The sequence below is a fragment of the Tamandua tetradactyla genome, chromosome 2, assembly GCF_023851605.1.
Source record: "Tamandua tetradactyla isolate mTamTet1 chromosome 2, mTamTet1.pri, whole genome shotgun sequence".
NCBI lineage: Eukaryota > Metazoa > Chordata > Mammalia > Pilosa > Myrmecophagidae > Tamandua > Tamandua tetradactyla.
In genome coordinates this window covers 125,971,200-125,999,191 of record NC_135328.1, presented here as the reverse complement: position 1 = coordinate 125,999,191, position 27,992 = coordinate 125,971,200, and the positions used below count along the sequence as shown (strand labels likewise).

The 27,992-nt window shown below is 48.6% G+C and overlaps 1 protein-coding gene and 1 pseudogene across 4 annotated transcripts; both read left to right on the top strand.

Annotated features, from left to right (window-relative positions):
* Positions 1-240: 240 nt before the first annotated feature.
* On the top strand, positions 241-27,793 carry INPP5E (inositol polyphosphate-5-phosphatase E). Of its 4 annotated transcripts, none has more exons than XM_077148818.1 (11): positions 241-718; positions 1,008-2,087; positions 17,837-17,960; positions 19,408-19,505; positions 23,255-23,379; positions 23,590-23,709; positions 24,580-24,687; positions 24,847-25,008; positions 25,109-25,224; positions 25,807-25,943; positions 26,304-27,793. In XM_077148818.1, the coding sequence occupies exons 2-11, from the start codon at positions 1,252-1,254 to the stop codon at positions 26,434-26,436; spliced, it is 1,959 nt and encodes a 652-aa protein (XP_077004933.1). In that variant the 5' UTR covers positions 241-718; positions 1,008-1,251; the 3' UTR covers positions 26,437-27,793. The 4 variants fall into 4 exon arrangements, with proteins under 4 accessions (XP_077004933.1, XP_077004935.1, XP_077004936.1 ...); XM_077148820.1 differs by having other exon boundaries at positions 25,807-25,923; positions 26,304-26,443; XM_077148821.1 differs by having other exon boundaries at positions 25,807-25,955; positions 26,304-26,400.
* LOC143673816 (kit ligand pseudogene) lies at positions 2,100-12,033 on the top strand (annotated as a pseudogene).
* Positions 27,794-27,992: the final 199 nt, after the last annotated feature.

Here is a 27,992-nt window from a genome sequence, read left to right as displayed (position 1 = left end):
AGAGCTTGTAGTAGAGGCACTGCCTGGCCGGTGGGTGGGTGGACCTCCGATGGCTCCAGTGAGCCTTATCTGTGGCCAGCGACTTCCGGGTCCTGCCTCGAAGGGGGAAGTCCCGTACCTGGGCCCCTGGCGAGTCCCGGAAGGCATGGCCACCTCGGCTTCCCTCCCGGGGTGCGGCGCGGTCCTCCGGCCACCAGGGGCCGCTGCGGGCGGCCGGAGTCCGGGTTGCCAGCCCGTCAGGGCGCGCGTTGCCAGGGAGCGGCGAGCGCTCAGTCCCGGGTCCCGGCCGCCGGCGGGACGCGCCCGGAGGGTAGCGAGACCAGGCCCGTGCTCGGGGATCGGGGCGCGGGGTCTAGGTCTAGGGCCGGGGAGTGGGGCCGCGACGCGGGGTCCGGGCTCCGGGGCAGGGTGGGGCCGGGTGGTGGTCTAGGGTGCGGTGATGGGACGCGGGGTCCTGCGCGCCGGCAGGGTGTGCGGTCCGAGCCCCCGTTCTCTCGCGCTCTCCTCCGCGAAGTCGTTATTCTCGGGAGCTGCGTAGCGGGAGCCCGCGGTGTGCGGGGCGGGCCCAGGCTGGACTCGCAGCGTCTTCCAAGTGGGCTTCCGTGGCGGGTCACGGCTGGGAACCGAGTTTCCGAGAAGGCCGAGGTTTGCTCAAGGTCGCCCAACCCAGCGCGGCGGCGCAGGTCCGCGGGCCCGAGCGATGCTGGTGGGCACGCAGGTGAGCGAGGGCCAGGCCCACCTTGGGGGGAGGCGGCGGCCAGGGTGGAGCCCTGCGCTTCTGTGCGCTGTGAACCTGGCCTTGGGAGCTGGAATCCTTCCCTGGTAGTGCCCTTAAACACCCTTCTCCTACTCCCTCATCCTAAAGCTGAGACTGGATTCAGCAGCTCCAAGGAGGAAGCAGCTCCCGGAATATCTAAATGCTGCTCCTTCCCTGGACAGTCTCTTCGGCAGTCCTTTTGGATTGTTAAATTGTCCTTAGTAGACACCATCCATGGTTTTCCCCCTAGGTATCTGTAGGTGACTCTGGGACTGCAGAGTTTCTAGCCATGCAGCAATTGACATTTTGGGACAGGCTGGAAAAGGAGCCGTTGCCTCTGCGGGCTTTCTCCCATGTGCTTCCCGTGGTAAAATCTGCCTGCACGTTCCTCCCGTGCATGGTCAGTGTCGCCAACACCGCAGGGGGGTGTCCTCTCCTGGGCAGGTCAGGCTGCCCCCATCCGTGAGGGCAGCCAAGGCTGCCCCGCCTGGACCATGCCGTCCAAGTCCCTACTCGGGCACCCCTTGGAGGTGCTTGCCCAGCAGCACGCCTCCTGCGAAGGCAGCATGCACAAGAGACAGCCTCCAAACCCGGGCAAGGATCACCCCCCCAGCCCCGGCCCCCCACCTACCACTGACAGTCAGGGTCCAGAGAGGAGCCCAGTGCCCCGTTTCAGCTCTCTGGCAAAACTCACCCCAGAAGATGTACAAGCCAAGGCCAGACCCATTACCCCAAAGCCACCCACGAGGCCCCGGCTGGAGCGAGCCCTGTCCCTCGATGAGAAGGGCTGGAGGAGAAGGCGTTTTAGAACCAGCCATGAGGACCTGGCAACCCAGAATGAGGCTGGATCCTCGGAGAGCACCTTGCAAAACAAGGCCCCCAGGTCCCCCGCCCCCAGCCAGTCCCCGCCCAGCCTCAGCACCTCCTTGCAGGACATCCCGAAGCCCCGGAGGGCTGCAGGCAGTGCGGGTGGGAGCCCTTCATCCTGGGCTGACTGCCTCTCGGGAATGGTCAGCACCTCCCTGGACCGCCTGCACAGAGAGGCGGCCTCTGCAGGGAGCACCTCCAGGCTGGCCAGCAGGCTGCCCCCATGCCCACTGCCCGCCATGGACCTGAACGTCACCTCTGATGTCCTGCGGATGGCACATAAGATGGACTCTGAGCACGGGGACTCCAGGCGCCACGTGCACACGAAGCTGGTCCGCGCCCACAGCAGCCTGGGCCCCAGCCGGCCCCGGAGCCCTCTGGCCAGTGACGACTGTTCCCTGCGCTCAGCCAAATCCTCCTTCAGCCTCCTGGCGCCCATACGCACCAGGGACGTCCGGAGCAGGTAGGACCTCTGGGGGACAGTCCCTGGCCTCTACTTTAGCTTTGAAAGGCCAGCTGCACACAGTCCTTGCGCATGTTCCCATAAAATACTGTTTTCAGATGCACGATCATAGCGAAGAAAGCGAGTCTCCCTCCAGCTCAACCCCATGGTCCCTGCGCTCTCCCAGAAGGGACATGGGTTATGATTTGCTCTGTGTCTTTCCAGAACTTTCCCTCTGTATTTCAATCCCATGTACAGGCATGGTGTATATATGTAAATGTAGGGTCTGGGCTTGTTCTCCACTTAAATAGAGGAGCCCACATTCTGTTTTGTATTGTGCTCTTGCTTTTTCTGGTTTTGTTTTGGACATCTTTCTCAGTTCCTATGAAGCTGTCCCCTTCATTTTTCTTTGTTTCCTCCTTTCTTCCCCTCTTTCTTTTTTATTGTGGTAAGTTAGGCATGATAAAAGTCACAGTTCTGTGATGTGGCATGCACTGGCAGTGCTTAACCCTCACCATCTGTTTCCAGAACATTTCCCATCACCCCACACAGACACAGCCATAAGACGGCACCTCCCTTCTCATCCTACCTTCCCCTCATTTGTCCTGCTGCAGAGGGCCCCAGGATGTGTTGAGCCACAGTTGCTATCACTTCTCTGCTGGACATTCTCTGTGCCGGTCCAGGGACACCTCTGACACCCACAGCCCACAGCAAAGTTGCTGGGCCACGGGACATGGACTCCACAGGAGTCCTACGCATGGCAGGGATGGAAGAGGCGGGCGTGGGCCAGGGCCCAAAGGTTTCTGGAAGCTCCAGTCCCATCCTCCAGTGCTGATGTGGGGCTGAGCTCCAGGAAGTGCCCCCTCACCAGCTCCTTCACAGCCTGTGGGCAGGCTCTTTGCCTCTGGGCTTGGGCTCTGTGGAACTTGAATAATTAACCATTTAGACTTTTCCATAGCTCAAAAAGAACCTGCTGCTGCCCATGGCCGTTTCCCTCTGTGCTGTGACTCCCACATTCACAGCTTTGACTCCTCCCTCCTGAGGCCAGACCCGTGGCTCAGACATCCCTTGCACCCTGAGTGGGGGTTCCAGAGGCTTCTTGAGTTCAGCCATGGAAACTCATTCTCTCCTCCCAGGCCTGGCCTTCTCCTGGGAGCTCAGTCTCGGGGCCTGCACATTCCAACTCGGGAGAGCCACCCTTGGCCCTCCCCTTCTCTTCCCTCCCCATGGCTCCCATGTCACCCCAGTCCTGTGCTTACGATGGTTCTCACGGCCTCATGTCTCCATCCCAACTCCTGCCACGTAGTCAGGCCATCCCAGCCCTGTCTGCGCCCCTCCCTCTCCAGCCTCCTCTCTCCACCCAACCTGATCCAGGCTCGGCCAACACCAGCCCCTTTGAGCATACCCATTTTGCAGTGCTCTCACTCCACTGGGCGCCTGTTGCACCTGTTGGCCAAGGAGCATGCCAGGGATGAGGGAGGAGCAGGAGTGGAAGAAGGAAGAGGTGGTGTGTGATGGACATTGCGTTCAGATCCTGTGATGGCTTTAACAAAGTTTGGGAAACTGAGGGGCTTAAAACAATAGGAATTTACTCTCTCACTGTTCTGGAGGCCACAGGCCGCAAAGTAAGGTGTGGGCAGAGCCGTGCACCCCCAACATCTCCAGGGGAGGCTCCTTATGGCCTTTGCAGCTCCTGGTGGCCCCGGCATTCCTTGCTTGTGGCCGTGTCCCTCCCACACATGCCCTGTGTCCACATGGCCTCCTCCTCCTTGTGTCTCTGATAAGGACTTATCTTGAATTTAGGGTCCCTCTGGAGTAACACAGGACAGTCTTATCTCAAGACCCTCTGCGAAGCCTGTTTTCCCAGTGAGCTGTCACTCATAGGTTCTGCGTGGCCGGGGGTAGACAGCCCATCCTTCCCTCCTTCTCCTGTGGTCATCCCAGCAGGCGGAGCAGGCAGGTGGTCCGCCTTCCTCACCCAGGGCCCCTCCACAGCTGGAATGAAGGCCCACCGCCTGCCCCCCCTGAGTCAAGCACGGGCCATTGTTTTTAGGATACAGCTGTTTCCCTTGTTAAAATAACTCACCCTGGGGGTTCTTTTGAAAAGTGGGTTCTCTTTTTTTTTTTTTGAACTCTTTTTATTGTGAAATATAAGATATTTACAGAAAAGCAATAAATTTCCAAATATATATATATATATTTTAGTTCAACATAACAGTGTATAAACACAAACATTCTTACCATATGATCATTCCATTCTTGATATATAATCAATAACTCACAATATCATCACCTAGTTGTATATTCGTCATCATGATCATTTCTCAGAACATTTGCATCAATTCAGAAAAAGAAATAAAAAGACAACAGAAAAGAATTCCTACATACCATACCCCTTACCCCTCCCTTTCATTGATCACTAGCATTTCAGTCTACTAAATTTATTTTAACATTTGTTCCCCCTATTATTTATTTATTTTTAATCTGTATGTTTTACTCATTCAAGAGTGGGGTCTCTTAGTGCATATAAAGTATTGCCATTTTTTTTTCTGATGTACACAGTCTTATGAGTTATATAGACATACCTGGCAGGGAGACAGAATCATAGGTCAAAATGGTCACCCTTAAGTCACTCTTCTCAGGAAACCTGCAGGCAGTGGATCCATTGGGAGCCCCTCTCCAGCTCTGCTGCCTGAGCAGTCCCTGTTTCTAGCCTGTGGCCCGGAACAGGAGCCGGCCCACTTTTCTTCTGTAAGAGGCCAAATGGCAGGTTTTCCAGCTCTCCTAGTTTCTGTCACAGCCACTCACTTGTCGCCACAGGAGCAGAAGTGCAGCCACCCACCAATAAACTGTACTTACAGTGCCGAAATGAGAATTTTACATAATTTTGATGGCCCAAAGTATTAATCTTTTTCGTTTTTCTTCCCAACCATTTAGAAATGTAAATGGCAGTCTTAGCTTGTGGGTTGTACAAAACCAGGCAGCCTGTGGCTGTGGCCTGGGGGTTGTGTTTTCTGAGCCCTATTCTAGAGGGACAGGTTTGTTCTGAAGATACCCATAAGGCAGGGCAGAAAGGTTGCTACCGTTAATTCTGCTTTATTCTGGGGCTGAACCCCGGTTACAGAGTCTGGTTCCTTGATGCTTTAGTTTCTTGGCTGCTACAGGAAATACCACGTGTGCCAGTTTGAATATGGTGTATGCCTTAGAAAAGCCACTCGGTATTGCTGGGCGGGATCTTTTTTATTGTTTCCATGGAGATGTGACCACCCAATTGAATTGTGGGTGGTGGTTTTTGATTAGATGGTTTCCATGGAGATGCTTCTCCACCTGTTCAAGGTGGGATTGCTTATGGGAGCCCTTTAAGAGGGAACCATTTTGGAAAAAGCTTTTAGAACCAACAGAGCCCATATAACCAGAGACCTCTAGAGATGCATAAAGAAAATTCCCCCAGGGAAGCCCTTGAAGAGGCCTGAAAGAAAAGCTAGCAGATCTCACCACATGCCTTTCCAGCTGAGAAAGAAACCCCAGACATCATTGGTCTTCTTGGACCAAGGTATCTTTCCCTGGATACCTTAATTTGGACATTGTCACGGCCTTAGGACTGTAAACTTGCAACTTAATAAATCCCCTTTTTAAAAAGCTGTACCATTCCTGGCATATTGCATTCAGGCAGCTTACAGACCAAAACACCACGCGGTGGGCTGGCCTGAACAATGGGGATTTAATGGCTCACAGGTTTGAGGCCGGAAGTCCAAACAGAGGTGTCCTCAAGGCGATGCTCCCCCCTGGAAGGCTGTGGCATTCTGGGGTCCTGAGCTTTCTCATCACACGACCGTGGCCATGGCAGCTTGTCCCTTCCCTTCTCGGTCCCACTGATGTTCAGTTTCTCGTTTCTGTGAATTTCTCTCTGTCTGTATTCATTCTGCTTATTAAGGACTCCAGTAATAGGATTGACACCCATCCTGTTTGGGCTGGGTCACACCTTAACTAACTTTGTCAAACGCTCCTACTTACAATGGGTTCACACCCACTGGAACGGATCAGGTTTAAAGACATGTGTTCTGGGGCACATTACAGAAGCACTACACCTGGCGGGCCCACTACGAAGAAGTCTTGCTTGGTGACTGGAAATAAGAAATTAAAATAAAGATTGTACCATTAATTTGGCTGCCTTCTAAATAGTACTCTGTGCAGAAGCTGTATCAACCTATCTCAGAGCTCTCTGGCTTGGAAGATGCTGGCACACCGCACGAGGGTGGGGGGAGATTTGGGGGCAGGGATGGAGGGGACGGCCGCTCACCCCTGCTTCTCCAGCCATCACAGCTCACTGAACATGATGTGAGCTCCGACGGGCTCCCATTGGCCTGTATTTAATTCACATCCTATGCACCTTGGCAAGCTATCAAGGAGTTCCAGAGAATTTCTCCTGTGACTTGACAAGAACTTACCTGGCTTTGAATCAGGAAGCCACGGCTCCTTCAAAGGAATATGGGCTCTCTTAGCAAATTGGAATGAAGAGAGTACATCAGGGGCTTGAAAATTCCCTGGGGGATTCCAGGATCTGGCATCAGTGGACCCCATGCCTGCCTATCCCTTCTGGACATCTGTAAAGTGTCAGCAACATAATAAAAGCACGTAACCCTATGTGACTGAGAGGGCTGCCCCACTGCCCACAGCTACTAGGGAAATCGCGCATCAAAGACACAGGTGTCACCTCCTTTCCACCAGCTTGGCTCTTATTGATAAAATCAGACAATGACAAGTGTTGGCAAGAATGTGGGGCAATTGGAACCCTCACACAATGCTGCTGGGATGGAAGTGGAACAGCCACTGTGGAAAACAGCTTGGCAGTTCCTCAGAAAGTTAAAGTACAATTACCATGTAATCTGGCAATTCTACCCCTAGGTTTATCCTCAGAGAGTGAGAGCAGGGACTCAAACATATATTCACACACCAATGTTCATCGCAGGATTATTCACAAGAACCAAATGGTGGAAGAAGCAACCCAGGTGTTCATTGGCTGATGAACAGAAACAAATGTGGTCTGTCTCTTCTATGGAATATTACTCAGCTGTAAATAGGAATTAAGTTCTGAGATGGAGGCACCCAGAAGACATTTTATCAAGTGAAATAAGCAGACAGAAGAGGACAAATAGGATCCCACTCATGAAATACCTAGAAGTAGCAAATTAGTAGAGATGGGGAGTGTATTAGGGGCTACCTGAGGTGGTGGGTATGGAGGAAGGGGGAGTTTTTATTTGGGAATCACAGTGTTTCTAAGTTTTAGAAACTTTTCAATTAAATAAAAAAAAAGAGAAAAGCTCTAAGGCTGGCCCCTTCCTGGAGTTACTTACCCTTATTCATTCACGTTTGTTTAGTAAGTGCTTGTTGAGCACATATTGTACCAAGCCTAAGCCAGGCCCCTTGTGAATCCAGAAGAGACAAGGAGACCCAACCCGGTGTTCAGTCATATGGGAAAGGAGACCGTGAGCGCTGTATTAGTTAGGGTTCTCTAGAGAAACGGAATCAACATGGAACACTCGCAAATATAAAATTTATAAAAGTTGTCTCACGTGACCATGGGAACACGGAGTCCAAAATCCACAGGGCAGGCTGTGAAGCCGACGATTCCAATGGAAGGTCTGGATGAACTCCACAGGAGAGGCTTGCCAGCCAAAGCAGGAAAAGCCTGTCTCTTCTGAATCCTCCTTAAAAGGCTTTCAGTGGTTAGATTAAGCATCACTCATTGCAGAAGACACTCCCCTTTAGCTGATTACAAATGGAATCAGCTGTGGATACAGCTGATATGGTCATGATTTAATTCTGTGAAATGTTCTCATCACAACAGACAGGCCAGCACTTGCCCAACCAGACAAAACGGTACCACCACTTGGCCAAGTTGACCATGAACCTGACCATGATAAGTGCTCTGCATGGCAAGGAACCCAGCTGAGCTTAAGGGCCATCAGAACGGGGCCTGACTTGACCTGAGGCAGAGGGAGATGTCTCAGAGGACTTCCCGGAGGAGGTGGCATGTGTGTGTAAAGATACTGCAGACTAGAGGAGAGAGGATGCCGGGATGTGGCGAGTGCGCCTGGGTCTGACCCAGGGTAGGCGGGGCAATAACACCCAGGGCCTGCAATGGCTGACAGCGCGGCCAGGCTGGCTTCCTGGCTTCGCCACTGTACTGCACTTTGTATGGCGCTAGCATTTTTTTTTTACTTATTTTTAAGTGTGGTAGAATTACATGACATAAAAATCATCTTAAGTGGTTGATTCTTTGACATTAAGAACACTGACAATTCTGTGTAACTCACCGCTTTCAATTATATGATCCAGTGGCATTGATTATATTCAACCTTGCGCTACTATCACTACAACTGTTACCAAAACGTTTCCATCACTCCAAAGAGAAAGTAGTACCCATTAAACAATAACTCCCACCCTTCTCCCCACACCCCTGCAAACCACTATTCTGCTTTCCGTCTCCATGGATTTGCTTATTCTGTGTAATTCATGTAAGACAAATCATGTATTTGTCCTTCTTTGTCTGGCTTATTTCACTCTACAGGATGTCTCTGGGGTTCACCCATGCTGTAGCATGTAGCAGCATTTCACTTCTTTTTATGGATGAATTATATTCCATTGCGTGGATGGAGCACATTTATTTCTCCATCACCTGTTGATGGACACTCGGGTGGCATCATGTTGCGGCTATTGTGAATAATGAGCTGTGAACACTGGCGTATAGCTAACCCGTCCGAGTCCCTGCTTTCAGTGCTTTGGGATACATACCCAGGAGTGGGACTGCTGGCTCATCGGGCAGTTCTCTGTTTAACTTTCTGGGAATCCCAAGTTGCTTCCCACAGTGGGTGCACCATTTTACATTTCCACCAGCACTGCACAAAGGTTCCAATTTCTCCGCATCCTCACCAGCACTTAGGTTCAGTTTTTTAAATAATAGCCATCCCAGTGGGTGTGAAATAGTGTCTCGTTGTCATTTTAATTTGCATTTTCTTTTTGCTTTTGTTTGATTTGTGGGGGAAGTGCATGGGCCGGGAATTGAACCCAGATCTCCCGCATGACGGGAGAATTCTGCCACTGAACTACCCTTGCATGGCCCTAATTTGTATTTTTCTTAATGGATAATGATGTTGTGCATCTTTTCAACTAACTTATTGGCCATTTCAGTATCTTTGGAGAGATGTTGCTTCACATCTGTGGTAGTTAGAGTCAGTTGTCAACTTGGCCAGGTGAAGGCACCTAGTTCTGTGGCTATGGACATGAGCCAATGGTACGTGACCCTCATCTGTTGCTCATTATATCTGCAGTCAGCTAGGAGGCGTGCCTGCTGCAATGAATGATGTTTGACTTAATTGGCTAGTGCTCAAATGAGAGACTCAATGTAGCACAGCCCAAGCAGCTCAGCATACCTCATCTCAGCACTTGCAGCTCAGCCCAGGCCTTTGGAGATGCAGAAAGAATCACCCAGGGGAAAGTTGTTGGAACCCAGAGGCCTGGAGAGAAGGCCAGCAGAGATCACCCTGTGCCTTCCCACACTTTCTACTGAGGTTCTTCCCACGTAAGAAAGAACCTCAGTAGAAAATTGGCTGCCTTTCCTCTGAAGAACTAACAAAATAAATCCCCTTTTATTAAAAGCCAGTCCGTCTCTGGTGTGTTGCATTCCGGCAGCTAGCAAACCAGAACAATATCCTTGGTCCATTTTTCAGTTGGGTTGTTTGTCATTTTGTTGTTGCATTGTAAGAGTTCTTTATATATTCCAGAGATTAAAAACTTATTGGAGCTTTGCTCGCCACCACGCATTGGGAGTAGGAGAGCGACTGGAGTTCCGGGCCGCGGAGAGGGCGCTGTGCTCAGGTTACCCAGGGCGTGGACAGTCTGCCACCGCTGCCCGTGCAATGTGCTGGCGCTCCAGGACAGCTAAACGGAGTCACCACACCGCTGCCCGGACTAGATTGCACTGCTGCCTTTCCTTATGGAAAAGACACAAACTTGGATTATCACCTGCATTTATCTTCAACTGCTTTTATTTAATCTGCTCGTCAAAACGAAAGGGACCTGCAGGAATCGGGTGACAGATGATGTGAAAGACACTACAGAATTGGTGGCAAATCTTCCAGAAGACTATGTGATAAGCCTCAACTACGGACCCTGGATGGATGTGTTGCCTGGTCACTGTTGGGTAAGTGTGATGGTGCGACAACTGACAGCTTGGCTGCGCCTTTGGACAAGTTTTCAGATATCTCTGAAGTAATTATTCTATCATAGACAAACTGGTGAAAATCGTGGATGACCCTGTGGAGTGCATAGAAGAGCTCTCACCTAAAAACGTAAAAAATCCACCTAAAAACACAGGACGCAGGCAATTGACTCCTGACCGGTTCTTTCAAATTTTTAATATATCCATCGATGCCATCAAGGATTCTATGGTGGCGTCTTAAACGAGTGAATGTGTGCTTCCGTCAACAATAAGTCCTGAGAAAGGGAAAGCCTCCAGTGCCACTGGAGATGCCAGCCTAGGGTGGGCAGCCGTTGCGTTGCCAGCGTTCTTTTCTCTTGTAATTGGGTTCCCTTTTGGAGCCTTATACTGGAAGAAGAAACAACCACATCTTACAAGGGCAGTTGAAAAAATACAGGTTAATGAAGAGGATAATAAGTATGTTGCCAGAAAAAGAGAGAATTTCAAGAAGTGTAATGGTGGCTTTTGTGCCTTGGCGGGTAACAGTTCATGTTCGCTTCATAAATGAAGCAGCTTTAAGCAAATTCATACTGTCTCTGGAGTGACAGGCTACATCTTTTTCTGTCCTTGCTACCAATGACTACAAGGATGATTCAGAAATTGGAACAAAGTGTTTTACTGTAAAACTGGCACTGAATTCCTCATCTATAAAGAATGACTTCCATGGAGCAGGACTCTATTTTAAGAACCTGAGGGACTTGTGGTCTCATTTAGAACTTGCATCTGATGTTGGGAAAGCAAGGACATGTCCCAGACTGCACACACCATTCGCATGCCTCCAGACATGTCTCATTGCTGAGAAAACACCTAGCTTTATTTTTCAGTTAGAACCAGCAGTCCATGGTTATCCTGGTCTCTGCAAGTAAATTTCAGCTGGGAGGGTGGGGGGAATGATGCTTTCTGCCAAAACTGTTTTTTTTCTCAAAAGCCAAAAGCTTAATAGCATCAGCCACTGTACGGTGCAGAAAGCAGTGGGGGTGAAATGACTGGAATAGGCGGCATGTCAGCCTTATAGCTGCCTGATTGCATGATGTGGATCCGATCTTGATGTCTTCCTGACGGAAACCATGCTCACCCGTATCCCACTGGACAAGTGGAAATGGTCATGCAGGGAGCCAATACTGAATGAGGACAGTTACGCCTTCACAGAGTGGAGACTCTCCAAGAACACGAACCCGTGAAGATGCTGTGAGCACTGCACCGCAGAGGAGTCTGCCAAGGAGGACACTGGGCACCTGTGGTGAAATCTACTTTTTCCCTTGACCGTTATAGGGTGTATAAATTGTGTTTGCAAATAAAAAGTACGAAATGTTTATATTCTAAACCTATTACAGAGTCACGTAAAGGGACTTTGGAGAAATTGCTGAAGGTATGAATGACCCATTATACAATTCCACCATGGGAGAGAGTAAAAAGAAATTATAATACCTGCTCTCTAAGGTTAGTGAACCACACCCAGATGCTAATATGGGTGTTGAAAACTAGGTTATTTGGCTCTTACAAGAACGCAAGAAATCTGGAAACTTTAGTTATTTATCGTATGATCACCATTATCTTTTTAATGGATCCATTTATTTAAAATCAGGCACTATACATTAAGGTTTATGAGTTAAAAATAAAAAGAGAGCCTTAAAAAAAAAATTACTGGATATAGGGTTTTTAACTATTTTCTCTCTTTCTGATAGGTTGCCTTTTCATTTTCTTAATAATGTGCTATGTTGCACAAATGTTTTTAATTTTGAAGAAGTTCATTTAATATATTATTTATTTTGTTGTTTGTGCCTTTTGTGTAAAGTCTAATACAAGGTCCTGACGATTTTTTCACATAGTTTTTGTAGGAATTTTATAGTATTAGGTCTTATATTTAAGTAATCAATCCATGTTGAATTAAATTTTTTTTTAGAAATTTTATCAATTTTATTAATATTCTCAAAGAATCAGCTTTTAGTTTCATTATTTTCTTTTTTTCTAAAATTTTTATTTCGTGGATTGCTTTTCTTAGTTTCACTATTTCCTTTTTTCTTCTTACTTCATGGTTTCATAAAGTTATAGCTTTTTTTGGTTTCTTAAAGTTATAGCTGAAGTCACTGATGACCTTTCTTCTTTTCCAAAATATGTATTTAGTTCTATAAATTCTGTATGCTTCCTTTTTAAAAAAACTTTTTATTGTATAATATAACATACACAAAGCAAAGAAAGAAAAAAGCATTAGTTTTCAAAGCACTCTTCAACAAGTAGTTACAGGACAGATCCCAGAGTTTGTCATGGGCTACCATACCATCATCTCAAGAGTTTTCCTTCTAACTGCTCCAGAATATAGAAGACTAGAAGGAATAAATATTTTTTTATCATCACAATTGCCTTTTTTTCTTTTTTGTGAAAAATAACATATATACGAAACAGCAAGAAATTTTCAAGCACAGCACAACAATTAGTTGGAGAACAGATTTCAGAGTTTAGCATGGGATATAATTCCACAATTTTAGGTTTTTACTTCTAGCTGCTCTAAGATACTGGAGACTAAAAAAATATCAATTTAATAATTCAGCAATCATAGTTGTTTGTTAAACTCGACCTTCCTCTTTATAATTCTACCATGACCTTTAATCTTTCTCCTACTCTTTAGGGGTATTTGGACTATGTCTATTCTAACTTTTTCATGTTGGAAGGAGCTGTCATTAATATGGGGTAGGGATATGGAACTATCTGATGTTCTGGAGAGGCTGGGCCCTCTAGGTTTCAGGATTTATCTGGTCCATGGACCCATCTAGAGGTTGTGGGTTTCTGGAAAGTTACTCTAGTGCATGGAACCTTTGTAGAATCTTATATATTGCCCTAGGTGTTCTTTAGGATTGGCTGGAATGGTTTTGGTTGGGGGTTGGCAGGTTATGATAGGTAGCAAGGTTTAACTGAAGCTTGTGTAAGAGCAACCTCCAGAGTAGCCTCTCAACCCTATTTGACTTTCTTAGCCACTGATACTTTATTAGTTACACTTCTTTTCCCCCTTTTGGTCAGGATGGAATTGTTGATCCCATGGTGTCGGGCTGGACTCATCCTTGGGAGTCATCTCCCATGCTGCCAGGGAGACTTTCACCCCTGGATGTCCTGTCCCATGTGGGGCAGCAGGGGAGGGCAATGATTTCATTGGCAGAGTTGGGCTTAGAGAAAGTGAGGCCACATCTGAGCAACAAAAGAGATCCTCCAGAAGTAACTCTTAGGCATACCTATAGGTAGTCTAAGCTTCTCTGCTACATACATAAGCTTCACAAGAGCAAGCCTCAAGATCAAGGGCTTGGCCTATGGATTTGGGTGTCCCTAATGTTTGATACAGTATAGGGAGTCCCTGATGGTAAAGTTTAATAGTCCATATTTTTTCTCTCATCCCTTAAGGGACTTTGCCAGTACTTTTTGATTATCTGCTTAATATATTCTAGGGTGTATCCAGGCATTACATTAAGCCATACAGGTTTAAAGGCCTCATTCTTAATCTGGCCTCTCTGTGTTTCAGTTGTTCAAATGAACTATCCAGACAGGTTGAGTTAGATTATGTGCTACAGAAAATTTAGGTTCCAGACAAAATAACCTTTCTTCCTTTGGTCTCAAAGAGAAGGTGTGGTTCTAAAATATACACAATTATCTTCCTTACCCCTGTGTTCTGAGTTACATTACTTGGTATGGACATGATCGGCTTCATACTTAATCTCTAAATACCAGGGTGTAGGTATATAAAACAGCCTCTCAGAATCCAGAAATAATAACTACCTCTCTGGACCAAATGTGTCTGCTGTAAGAGCTTACAATCAGACAGCATTTTCTTATAAGCATTTTCTAAAGGAAATCATACAATAATTGTTCTTTCATTTCTGGCTTAGTTTGCCTCACCAAATGTCCCACAGCTTCACTCACATCACTGCAGGCCTCACAACTTCCTCCCTTTTTGTAGCAGCACAATATTTGATCATAAGTATACACCGTCGTTTGCCAATCTACTTCTCAGTCAGTGCATCCTTCACCCACCTGCATTCATTAGGCATCGTGTATAATGCCCAAGTCCACAGTACACATGATGAGTTAATTTTTGTATGTGGTGAGAAGGGTCCGTGTTCATTATTTTGTATGAGATTTCCAGGTGTCCCTGTACCAATTGTGGAAAAGACTCTTCTTTCCCTATTGAATGGACTTGTCATCCTTGTCAGAAATCAATTGGCCATGGATGTGTGGGTTTATTTCTGAACTCTCAGTACTATCCCATTGAATTTTACATCTGTCCTTATGCCAATACTACACTGTTTTATCTACTGTAGCTTTGTAGGAGGTTTTGAAGTCAGAAAGTATGAGCCCTCTGAGAGTGTACTTCTTCTTTAAGATTGTTTTGGCTTTTTGGGACCCCTTGCATTTCCATATGAATTTGAGGGTCAGCATTTCTCTTTCCTATAAAAAAGGCTGCCACAATTTTGAGAGGGCCTGCACTGAATTTGTGAATCACTTTAGGCACTATTGACGTCTTAACAATATTGAATCTCCTAGTCCACGAATACAAGATGTCTTTCTGTTTATTTACATCTTCTTTAATTTCTTTCAGCAATTTTTTGTAGTTTTCAGAGTAGATGTCATTTACCTCCTTGGTTACATTTATTCTTTGGTGTTTCATTCTGTTAGATGCTGTCGTAAATGGAATTGTTTTCTTGACTTCCTCTTCAGGTTGTTCATTACTGGTGTACAGAATAACACAGTTGACTTCTGCATCTTTATCTTGTATCCTACTGGATTCATTTATTAATTCTTATAGCTTTCTGCAAGATTCTTTGGGATTCTTGGGGATTTTCTCCATGTATGATCATGTCATCTGTGAATAGCTGTAATATGACCTCTTCCTTTTTGGATACCTTTTATTTCTTTCTCTTGCTTGGTTGCTCTGGCTAGAACTTCCAGCACAGTGTTGAAGACCAGCGGTGACAGTGGGCATCCCTGTCTTGTTCCTGATCTTATGGGGAACGCTTTCAGTCTTTCCCCATTGAGTATGATATTTACTGTGGGTTTTCCTCAAATGTCCTTTATCCTGTTTAGAAAGTTCCTTTCTATTCCTAGTTTCTCTGATGTTTATCATGCAAGGATGTTGGATTTTGTGAAATGCCTTTTCTGCATCATTTGAGATGATCATTTTGTTCCTTCATTCTATTAATGTATGCTGTATTGATTGATCTTCTTCTGTTGAACCATCCTTTGCATTCCTGGGATAAATCCCACTTGGTCATGTGGTATAATCCTTTTAATATACTCTTGGATTTAATTTGCCAGTATTTTGCTGAAGATTTTTGCACCTATATTCATAAGGACTATTGGTCTGTAATTTTCTTTTCTTGTGCAATCTTCATCTGACTTTTGTATAAGGGTAAAGCTGATCTCATAGGAGTCAGGGAGTAATTCCCCCCCTTCTACTTTTTGGAAGAGTTTGAGAAGGATTAGTCTAGTCCTGGACTTTTCTTTGTTGGGAGATTTTTGATTACTGATTCAATGTCTTTACTTGTTATAGGTCTGCTGAGATTTTCCTCTCCTTTTTTGCATCAGATTAGGTAATGTATGTTTCTAAGACTTTGTCCATTTCATCCAGGTTTTCCAATTTGTTGGCATGTAATTGGCCAGAGTACCTTCTGATAATCTGTTTTATATCTGTAAGGTCAGGTAGTCATGTCCCCATTTTCATTCCTGAATTAAGTTGTGTCCTCTCTCTCTGTCAGTCTGGCTAAAAGTTTGTCGATTTCACTGATCTTTTAACATAACCAACTTTTGGGTTTTTTTGATTCTCTGTTTCATTTATCTCTGCTCTTGAGTGTTTCCTTCCTTCTATTGACTTCAGGTTTGGCTTGCTCTTGTTATAGTTTCTTTAGGTGTGACGTTAGCTTATTGATTTGTGGTCTTAACGTCAGCATTTAGAGCTATACATTTCCCTCTGGGCTCCCCATAGCATTTGACATGTTGCGTTTTTGTTTTCATTCATCTCAAGATATTTCTTAATTTCCCTTGTGATTTCTTTTTTGACCCATTGGTACTTTAATAGTGTATCTTTTAATTTTTACGTGTTGTAAATTTTCCAGTTTTCCTTGTATCACTTATTTCCAGCTTTATTCCACTGTGGTCCAATAAGATACTTTGTATGATTTCAATATTTTTGAATATAAGATTTGATTTGTGGCCTAGCATGTGGTGTAACCCTTCAATTTTGTCAATTTTTGCTTCATTTTGGGGGGGGGCTGTGTTGTGAGGTCCAAATGTTTGTAATCATTATATCTGCTTACCAGATTGACATTTTATAAACATAAAATCCTTCTTTGTCCTTTATAATCTTTTTTGACTTAAGTCTATTTTGTCTGACAATTATATAACCACACTGGGTGCCTTTTGATTACTGCTTGCATGGGGGTATCTTTTTCTAATCTTTTCCTTTCAAACTGTTTGTGTCTTTCTAACTAAAGTGAGTTGTAAATAGCATCTAGATGGATTGTGCTTTTTCATCCCATCTGCCAGTCTCTGCCTTTTCACATGGAGTTTAATCCATTCACATTTAAGGTAATAACCGAGAAGGAAGTATTGACTTCTGCCATTCAGCCATTTGTTGTCTGTACGTCTTGCAGGTTTTTGTTCTTTGCTCCATTACTGCCTTTTTTTGCATTTCAGTGCTTTTTTTTTGTAGTGTACCCTTTTGATTCCCTTCTTCACCTTCACAGTGTTGTGCAATTGTCACCACTGTCTATTCACAAACCTTTTTTATCACCCTAAATAGAGACCCCTCCCACATCCAGCCCCCGTCCCCAGTCACCACCAGTCTCCTTCCTGACTTGATGGATTTGCCCAGGCTGGACATTTCATATCCCTAGAATTGCACATTATGTGCCTTTTCTGTCTCTGGCTTCCTTCATTCAGCATCCTACAGCTCATCCACATCATGGCAGCATGGCAGCATTTTATTCCATTTCATGGCTACACCCCCATTCTTGCATGTGCCTTTACTTAGAGGGTGTAGGGTCTCCCTGCATCTCTGTGGGTCTCCCCAAAACCTTGCCCTTTTAAGAGGTTTCACCCAAACAGCCCAAAATGTCACCTCCAGTGTGAATCTGAGCTTGTTTTCCAAGAAAGCCAGGGACCTGGGACCAGGCTCCTATATGACCCTACGGGCTCTAATAGAAAGTTCTTGCTTTAGAGAAAGATGGCCCCAAAATTCTGTGGCATTTCACCTCGTCCATCCAAGGTCATCCTCCTAGCCGGTGGTTTCAGACCTCAGGGGACACACAGACCCCACCAGTGTTGTGGTCCGGAGAGGTGTGTCCCTGCAGCTGGCCTCCCGGGGGCCTGTGTGCTCAGACCCCAGCTTTGGGCTCTGGAGACTCATTTTGTAAAGAAGGGACCCCGCCACCCGAATAAAGACCTGGGATCCTCATTCTTTCTACTCTGCATTTCTGCCTACACCTCCTGAGCCAGGCCTCTCATGGTCAGCCTGTCCCCCTCTTTTCAGGAGCTACCTAGAAGGAAGCCTCTTGGCCAGCGGGGCCTTGCTGGGGGCAGAAGAGCTGGCTCGCTACTTCCCAGACAGGAGCGTGGCCGTCTTTGTGGCCACCTGGAACATGCAGGGCCAGAAGGTAAGAGACGCAGCGCGGCCTGCCCCCTGTAGCCGCGGACACCCCTGCAGGCCGTCCTGCCAGAGCTCTTCGCCTTCGTGGCCGGCCCTGTGTCCCAAGCAGGTTCCTGCCCAGAGGCGCCTCCCAGCCTGGCTCCTCACCCACCTGCCACCACCCGCAGCGCACACACACTGGTCCGTCTTTTTATTCTGCTTTGCTTGTTTGCTGTGCCTCCCGCACCAGATCGTGCCCGGCACCTTTCTCCTTCTCTGCCTGGGGTCGGGGGTCCTTGGGAGGTGGGTAAAGGAAAGATGAGCCACCTTTGACCCCTCCCTCCACCTTATCCCCATATCCATGGGGCTGGGGGCTGCCAGCCAAGGGGCTCCCGTGCTTGTTTGTCTGAGGCATCGGCTCCCATGGGAACCTGTTTTGGATACTGTTCATTTGCCCTTGAACTAACTCCCAGGTCACCCCAAAGTCTCGCTTCTCTGGCCAGGTCTGGGCAGGGAGGGCCCCGTGTGTCCGAGGCCTGGGTGTTCTCAGCCTGGAATAACGTGGGTATGGGGCGGGTCCCCTCAATGTCATGTTCTGACTTCTGGAGGGCCTGTGTCTGGACCTTTTCTAGACACACTAGCCCTAGTGTAGAGGTTACAGCCCTGCTTCCCTTGATGACTTAGGACTCTGGGGCACAGCACAGATGAGGGCCCTGATGCCCAGCGCGGGAGGTGGACAATCGGGGTGACCAATCTGGGGAGAAGGAAGAGGGCATGCCCGCAGGCCCCAGGCAGGGTGACTTAAGCTAGAGGACCTCCCCCGCCCCCCAATCCAGACAGCCCATCCCAGTCCTCGTGGGAATACAACCCACAGTCTCTACCAGGAAGGGGTGCGTTTTGGGGGTACAGCTGTAGGCGGATGGTCAGCTGCCCACTGATCTCCCAGTAGGGTGCCCTGGGGCCAAATGGGCCCCGTGCCAAGCAGACAGCAGCACATGCAGGGGTGTGGGAGCAGCCAGGAGTTAGGCAGGGAGGAGACCACTGCATAGACCATGGCTTGGGAGGCAAACCAGAGTGGCTTGTCTTGCCCAGATGCATCTGTGGGAGTAAAGGGCTTCCTGGATGAAGTGTGGCCCATTCGTACCCTGGGGCACCTTTTGGCCCTAAAATGAACTGGTGCTGTAACTTGGGGGGCCTTGAGGACATGATGTCAACTGAAACGAGCCAGACGGAAGGGCAGGTAAAAGCCATCTGACTGGCTCTCCAGCAAGGCCACATCAGATCCGGTAGTTCTGTGCCCCCACGCATTTAGAAAAGGCCCTCGGTCGTCCCCTCTGGAAGGCGTGGCCTTTGCCGGGCATCTTGGGTGCTGCTGTCCCCCAGGTGCCGCTGTCCTCAGGTGTGGCTGTCCTCAGGTGTGGCTGTCCTCAGGTGCGGCTGTCCTCAGGCGTGTCCTCTCTCATGCTTCTCTGCAGGAGCTCCCTCCAAACCTAGATGAGTTCCTGCTACCCTCTGAGGCTGACTATGCCCAGGACATGTACGTGGTCGGAGTCCAGGAGGGCTGCTCAGACAGGTAGGATGGCCAGGGGCCCCCTGCCAGCCTCGCACACTGCCTGGCGCCTCCCTCCCCGAGCATGTGGCGAGATGCCGGCTGCACCGTGGCAGCAGCGGGCTCACCAGGCTTGCAGCAAGGCTGGCCAGAGAAACCCTCTGAATTCACTGGTCGTTTTCCAGGGAAGTTTGAATCAATGATAGTTACTTTTTTTATATACAAACAGTTGATTGAAGAGCACATTGAGGCAGCAAAGAGCAACCTCTAGACTTATTAGGCCATTCCCGAGGGCCGCAACCGGATTCCTAATTGGCACCACCAACTGGTCCAGGTCATAGCAACTGCTGCCTCCTGCCCTGGGGGCTTTCCGGTTTGGAAGTGTGTGGCACTTCTGAGACCCTGGACTCAGCAAGGTGCTCCGAGGCATCCTTACACGCTTTCCCTGCTGCCGGCTGCATAGTGTCCTGGGATGTGTCTGCAGCAGCACCTACTTAAGTCCTTCTCGAGGCCAAGCCTAGGAGGCCAGGCCAGAGCAGAGGGCCCCAGTGTGCCCAGGCCAGCCGGGTGCTGGGCTGCCCCAGGACTCCCGGGAGAGGGGACGATGCTCCGCCATCTCCCTGGGCCTTTGTCCTGGGCAGGGGTGGGGGAGGGTACCGTGAGTCCAGCCTGGTAGGGACTCAGCCTTGGGCTGGGCATCCTGAGACCCTTTTTTTTTTTTTTTTTTTTTTTTTTTTTATTAACGGAAAGAAAAAAAAAAAGAAATTAACACAACATTTAGAAATCATACCATTCTACATATGCACTCAGTAATTCTTAACATCATCACATAGATGCATGATCATTGTTTCTTAGTACATTTGCATCGGTTTAGAGGAACTAGCAACACAACAGAAAAAGATATAAAATGTTAATATAAAGAAAAGAAATAAAAGTAGTAGTAATAGTAAAAAACAACAACAACAAACAAACCAACAAGCAAACAAAAACAAAAAAAACCCTATAGCTCAGATGCAGCTTCATTCAGTATTTTAACATGATTACTTTACAATTAGGTATTATTGTGCTGTCCATTTTTGAGTTTTTGTATCTAGTCCTGTTGCACAGTCTGTATCCCTTCAGCTTCAATTACCCATTGTCTTACCATGTTTCTAACTCCTGCTGAACTCTGTTACCAATGACATATTTCAAGTTTATTCTCGAATGTCCGTTCACATCAGTGGGACCATACAGTATTTGTCCTTTATTTTTTGGCTGGATTCACTCAGCATAATATTCTCTAGGTCCATCCATGTTATTACATGGTTCATAAGTTTATCTTGTCTTAAAGCTGCATAATATTCCATCGTATGTATATACCACAGTTTGTTTAGCCACTCTTCTGTTGATGGAGATTTTGGCTGTTTCCATCTCTTTGCAATTGTAAATAACGCTGCTATAAACATTGGTGTGCAAATGTCCGTTTGTGTCTTTGCCCTTAAGTCCTTTGAGTAGATACCCAGCAATGGTATTGCTGGGTCGTATGGCAATTCTATATTCAGCTTTTTGAGGAACCGCCAAACTGCCTTCCACAGTGGTTGCACCCTTTGACATTCCCACCAACAGTGGATAAGTGTGCCTCTTTCTCCGCATCCTCTCCAGCACTTGTCATTTTCTGTTTTGTTGATAATGGCCATTCTGGTGGGTGTGAGATGATATCTCATTGTGGTTTTGATTTGCATTTCTCTAATGGCCAGGGACATTGAGCATCTCTTCATGTGCCTCTTGGCCATCCGTATTTCTTCTTCTGGTAGGTGTCTGTTTAAGTCTTTTTCCCATTTTGTAATTGGGTTGGCTGTCTTTTTGTTGTTGAGTTGAATAATCTCTTTATAAATTCTGGATACTAGACCTTTATCTGATATGTCATTTCCAAATATTGTCTCCCATTGTGTAGGCTGTCTTTCTACTTTCTTGATGAAGTTCTCTGATGCACAAAAGTGTTTAATTTTGAGGAGCTCCCATTTATTTATTTCCTTTTTCAGTGTTCTTGCTTTAGGTTTAAGGTCCATAAAACCACCTCCAGTTGTAAGATCCATAAGATATCTCCCAACATTTTCCTCTAACTGTTTTATGGTCTTAGACCTAATGTTTAGATCTTTGATCCATTTTGAGTTAACTTTTGTATAGGGTGTGAGAGATGAGTCTTCTTTCATTCTTTTGCATATGGATATCCAGTTCTCTAGGCACCATTTATTGAAGAGACTGTTCTGTCCCAGGTGAGTTGGCTTGACTGCCTTATCAAAGATCAAATGTCCATAGATGAGAGGGTCTATATCTGAGCACTCTATTCGATTCCATTGGTCGATATATCTATCTTTATGCCAATACCATGCTGTTTTGACCACTGTGGCTTCATAATATGCCTTAAAGTCAGGCAGCGCGAGACCTCCAGCTTCGTTTTTTTTCCTCAAGATGTTTTTAGCAATTCGGGGTACCCTGCCCTTCCAGATAAATTTGCTTATTGGTTTTTCTATTTCTGAAAAATAAGTTGTTGGGATTTTGATTGGTATTGCATTGAATCTGTAAATCAATTTAGGTAGGATTGACATCTTAACTATATTTAGTCTTCCAATCCATGAACACGGTATGCCCTTCCATCTATTTAGGTCTTCTGTGATTTCTTTTAACAGTTTTTTGTAGTTTTCTTTATATAGGTTTTTTGTCTCTTTGGTTAAATTTATTCCTAGGTATTTTATTCTTTTAGTTGTGATTGTAAATGGGATTCGTTTCTTGATTTCCGCCTCAGCTTGTTCATTACTAGTGTATAGAAAAGCTACAGATTTTTGAATGTTGATCTTGTAGCCTGCTACTTTGCTGTACTCATTTATTAGCTCTAGTAATTTTGTTGTGGATTTTTCTGGGTTTTCTACATATAGTATCATATCGTCTGCAAACAGTGATAGTTTTACTTCTTCCTTTCCAATTTTGATGCCTTGTATTTCTTTTTCTTGCCTAATTGCTCTGGCTAGAACTTCCAACACAATGTTGAATAATAGTGGTGATAGTGGACATCCTTGTCTTGTTCCTGATCTTAGGGGGAAAGTTTTCAATTTTTCCCCATTGAGGATGATATTAGCTGTGGGTTTTTCATATATTCCCTCTATCATTTTAAGGAAGTTCCCTTGTATTCCTATCTTTTGAAGTGTTTTCAGCAGGAAAGGATGTTGAATCTTGTCAAATGCCTTCTCTGCATCAATTGAGATGATCATGTGATTTTTCTGCTTTGATTTGTTGATATGGTGTATTACATTAATTGATTTTCTTATGTTGAACCATCCTTGCATACCTGGGATGAATCCTACTTGGTCATGATGTATAATTCTTTTAATGTGTTGTTGGATACGATTTGCTAGAATTTTATTGAGGATTTTTGCATCTGTATTCATTAGAGAGATTGGTCTGTAGTTTTCTTTTTTTGTAATATCGTTGCCTGGTTTTGGTATGAGGGTGCCTGAGACCCTTTACAGGTACAGTGAAACAGAGCCTGTGGCGAAGACCACATGCAGGTTTCCAGCCATTGCCCATCTCAGCTCACAAGCCCCAGCAGTACCCCGGGTGCTCACCTGCACTCTGATGTGCTCATCTGCGCCCACATTTGCTCACCTGCACCCTGAATGCCCAGTGATCAGGCCACAGTGGCTTTCCTCCCCCTAGCTGCCCGCTTTCCACTGGAATGCATGGAGGGACTCACTGAGGGATGGGTGCCTCCCCAGCTGGCTCTGCTTCCCCTGCAGGCGGGAGTGGGAGACGCGCCTGCAGGAGACACTGGGCCCCCACTACGTTATGCTGTACGCGGCCGCGCACGGCGTGCTCTACCTGTCCGTCTTCATCCGCCGGGACCTCATCTGGTTCTGCTCAGGTGGGCGTGAGTCAAGTCTTCCGGGGGGGGGGGGGTTGGGGGGCGCTTCAGCGGATGAAGACGCCACACACACGCCCCTGCACACACAGACGCCCCGTATACACAGATGCCGTGCACACATGGACGCCCGGTATACACAGATTCCATGCACACACCCTGCACGCTCGCTCCCATGCCGGGCACACTCTCAGGCTGCTGCTACTCTCCCAGAGGTGGAGTCCTCCACAGTGACCACACGCATCGTGTCCCACATCAAGACCAAGGGAGCCCTGGGCGTCAGCTTCACGTTCTTCGGCACGTCCTTCCTCTTCATCACCTCCCACTTCACCTGTGAGTCATCAGCTGTTAAGCGTCCCGGGCCCTTGCTCTGTTTGATCAAGAATTCACTGTGTGAAAATTCCCCACCCGCATGGGGCCGCTGTAGGCCAGCACAGGCCATGGCCGGCAGGCCCTGTCGTCCCAGGCAGACGTCAGGAGTCATGGCCAGGGGCCCAAGCGGGGATGGGGAGAGGCCCCACCCCGGCCGCCCACCTCCACAGAGACAGTGACAGGCCCTTCCGTGGAGCCCAGCACTCAGGGGACTGTCCTGGGTGGGGGAGGCCTGCATGTGGCTTTGGGGGGTCTCCCGTTGCCCCGGCTGCTCCCTCTTCACCACGGAAATTCTAGGACAGGGGTGAGAGAGCCATTGTAGATGAATAGATTAATGGGACCAGACAACCAAACCCGGTGATTAAAACTGGCTTTTTACATATGTAAAAAGATATGAAGCCAATATAGCAAGCAGAATGCTGGTAACCATCACGTCGGTGTGGTGGGCACACAGTTGTGCCCTAAACAACTCTTCCAACTTTCCTGCATGTTTAAAATGTTTCCTAATGAAAAGAGAAGAAAGCAGGGGGGAGGGCCGCCCACCCCAGGTGCTCTCCCCCTGCCCTCCTAGGCGAGGACTCGCGTGCCGGCTGTGGTGTGGTGCCCGCTGGGCTCGGGCACAGTAGGTGGAGGGGCACAGCCCCCCCGGCCTTGACCCCATTGGAGCTCCCCCTCCTCCTACACACCCCACTGCCCACCACGGCCGCCCGGAGAAGGGCACCACAGGCTGGCGGGGGCCAAGGGTGGGGTAAGCCCGGATCCCACTGTGCAGTCGGGGTACAACACAAAACTGGGCCCCTCCCACACGGGCATGGCCCATGTGTCCCACAGCTGGGGACGGGAAGGTGGCCGAGAGGCTGCTGGACTACGCCAAGACCATCCAGGCCCTGGGGCTGCCCCGGAACGTGCCGGACACCAACCCCTACCGCTCCAGCCCAGGTGAGCTCCTGTTCTCAGCACAGCCTCCATCCCCCGGGGAGGGGGTACCACCTGTCCTCTGCTCCAGGCGGTTTCCTAGAAGCTGTGCCTAGAACGGAGGTCACTGGGCGGTGGCTGAAGGTGAGAGGGTGGGACAAATGCGCTCTCCCTGTGCTGCAGCTGATGTCACCACCCGCTTTGATGAGGTCTTCTGGTTTGGGGACTTCAACTTCCGCCTGAGTGGCGGGCGGGCAGCCGTGGAGGCCATCCTGAAGCAGGACCTGGAGACGAACGTGTCGGCTCTGCTGGCACATGACCAGCTGACCAGGGAGATGAGGAAAGGTGAGCACCCTCGGGGGGGGTAGGGCAGGGCCGGGCACGTGGGCTCCGGCCATCCTGGGAGCTGCTGGGCCAGCCTGAGGTCCGTCCGTGCCCACTGCAGGGTCCATCTTCAAAGGCTTCCAGGAGCCAGATATCCACTTCCTGCCCTCATACAAATTCGACCTTGGGAAGGACACGTATGACAGCACCTCCAAGCAGAGGACACCCTCCTATACGGTAGGCACAGCCTCTCTCCCCAGCCCCCAGTGGTGGGCTCACTGTGGCTCCCTCATTGCCAGCAGCCCATGTCCTGGTCACGACTGCTCTCTAGAGAGGGAAGCATCCTGGGCCTGGACATCCCCTGCCTGGGGTCAGGAATGGGTGGCCTGGGACCAGCGCTTTCCCTTCCTTGCTCTGGTTGGTGAGGGGTTCTGCTCCTCGCCCTGGGAGCTCTCGGGGGAGGCCATGATGACCTCATACCCCACCATTCTGCACTCCCTCTGCCAGGTCCCCTGGTGGCTCTGACCAGATGGGTCCAGGCCCTTCCCGTGGATGCAGGGCTCACCTGGTTTCCTTGGACCTCCCCCAAGGGGGTTGGGTGGGGCGGATGTCATCTGAGTGGGTTCACTGGTGGGGGACAGCTCAGCTCCCACCTGTACCCACAGACAAGTGCCAGGAAGGGGCCTGGAAGGCAAGGGCCCTGGGCAGGTGCCCACAGGTGACCCTGTCCTGGGAATTTGTTTACCATGTGGGGCGAGCTGCCAAGCATTGCGGCCAAGGGCCACATGATCTCCCGTCTGCTGCACTACTTCCCCCAAGGACCGGGTCATGTATAGAAGTCGCCACAAGGATGACATCTGCCCGCTCAAGTACTCATCCTGCCCTGGGATCAGGACGTCCGACCACCGCCCGGTTTACGGCCTATTCCGGGTCAAAGTGAGGCCTGGGAGAGACAAGTGAGGACTTGTGTATGGCTCCGCGTACTCGGGGTCCTGGGGTACATGTTTGGAGGCGGGCGTGTGCAGGGCAGGGTTGCTAGTTGCCCCCAAGGAAAATGGCTGCCACAGCCAGGGATCTGGTGGCCACCGAGCGGCACTCCCAGGGTCCTTGGGCTCACCAGGCTCTGCACCCATGTAGGGGTATTCTTAGAGGGACCCAGCCAGGCAGGCCCTGTCCCCTTCCCATTCCAGGTCAGCCTGGAGCATCCTAAGGGCAGTGGGGCCCAGCTCACCAGTGGGTGGCCCTCCTCAGGCAGCCCCTGCACCCTTCCCAGGACAGTTGTACCTGCCCTTTCCAACAGGCTCTTCTCTCTGCAGCATCCCACTGGCGGCCGGCAAGTTTGACCGAGAACTATACTTAATAGGAATTAAAAGACGAATTTCAAGAGAAATTCAGAGGCAGCAAGCACTGAAGAATCAGAACTCCAGTGCCATCTGTACGGTTTCTTGAGGAAGTTTGCTGAATGAGGCACTGGCCTGCTGCAGGGACAGCCAGGCGGGTTTTCCGTGATAGCCTTTTGTGTCATGCCCCTGAAAGCTGGCCTCCTTTCCCACCCATGCTCTAGCCCAGTGGCAGTGAGTCTGCAGGGGTGCACCCCAATGAGTGCGTGCCCCAGGAGGGAGGCCACCCTGAGAATGGCTGTGTTCCCCTAACCAGATAAAGCCGTATTCACCAACAGGCTCTCACGGGCCTATGGGCAGGCAAGGCCTGGGACCAGCTCCAGTGTCCCTGCCCGGCCAGGACTCTCAATGGCAGAGGTCTCCATCAGGGTTGGCCAGGAATGGCCAGTAGCAGAGATCCCCGTTTTCTGCTAGTGAGCCCTAAAATTCCCCCTCGGCTTCACTGGTGTTTCCACACCAGAGCAGCGTGGCCAGTCCCTCTTAGGGTATCCAGATCTCACTCCCCATCCCCTCTGACTCCCAGCACCAGGAACAGGGCTTGCCCTCTTCTGTACCCCCACACTGCACTGCATCTGCAGGGCAGCTGGCCTGGGGGCTGCAGAACCCCTGGACACACCCTAGAGCCAAACTGAGGCCAGGCCAGCCTGTGAGGCGCAAGCAACCACAAGGACCCAGCACAGCTCCACCCCGGGGCGAGCAGCCCCTTCCCCTAACCTCCTAGCCCCCTTGTAAAAGCAGGCCTGGCCCTTGGGCTGTCAGGCCACCTTCAGTTGTAACACAGCCACAGGGTGGTACTAACCTGAGCCCCCTCCTTGCCTCAGAAACCGCTGGAAGCACATGATGTCACCAGCCCTGTGACCACCATGTCCTCTCTTCTGGACGGTTAGAGGTCCTCACTTTGTCTCATCCTGTCACTTGAGGAAAGTATAGGCTTTGAATGTGGAAAAATCTAGGGGCATTTGATCTAGTCTTTCAAATTATTTATTTTTCCATATTTATATTTTTTAATAAATGCATAAATTGAACCTTAAACTCTTTTTCTGGCCAAAGATTGAACCTTGGAGAGAAAGCATCTGTGTGCACCCCTTTTCTTATAACGTTTTTTTTAAAAAGGCTCCACAACGCAGACCAAAGTCCTTCACCCTGAGCTGTGGCCCGGCTTGTCTGACCCCCCTCTGCCTGCTGTCCTCCGACCCGCGTGAGCGCTGCCTGGGAGTGGGCTTTGTTGAGTGCATCCCTGCAAAACAAGAAGCCGCTTTCCAGTGAGTCATAGAAAACCTCCACAAATGTCAGCATCCGAAGTACGAATGTAAATTCTCAAGTGGCACACCCCAATCTTTTGATACAATGGGATAAATTCTATTAAAGAGAGGGCACAGCCATTCTCATCTAATTTCCAGAAACTATTCAGCTTGTTTGTCTGTATACAATTTTGCTTGAATGAATGTGTGGTCAATTATCAATTTACTGAAAATCTCTTTGTTAGAAAGATTTTTGTGGTAATGAGGCTTGAACTGAATTAGACTTTTACAGATTCTTTGTAGGCATATTTTATGACCCAAACCATGGGAAAGAAAGGTTTGATTGTGCCCCCAGAGTAAGGAC

Coding starts and splice junctions, on each gene's coding strand:
- INPP5E (XM_077148818.1), top strand. CDS start 1,252: ATGCCGTCCAAGTCCCTACTCGGGCACCCCTTGGAGGTGCTTGCCCAG. Junction 25,225..25,806: donor AGAGGACACCCTCCTATACG/GTAGGCACAGCC, acceptor ACTTCCCCCAAG/GACCGGGTCATGTATAGAAG. Junction 25,944..26,303: donor GTGAGGCCTGGGAGAGACAA/GTGAGGACTTGT, acceptor TTCTCTCTGCAG/CATCCCACTGGCGGCCGGCA.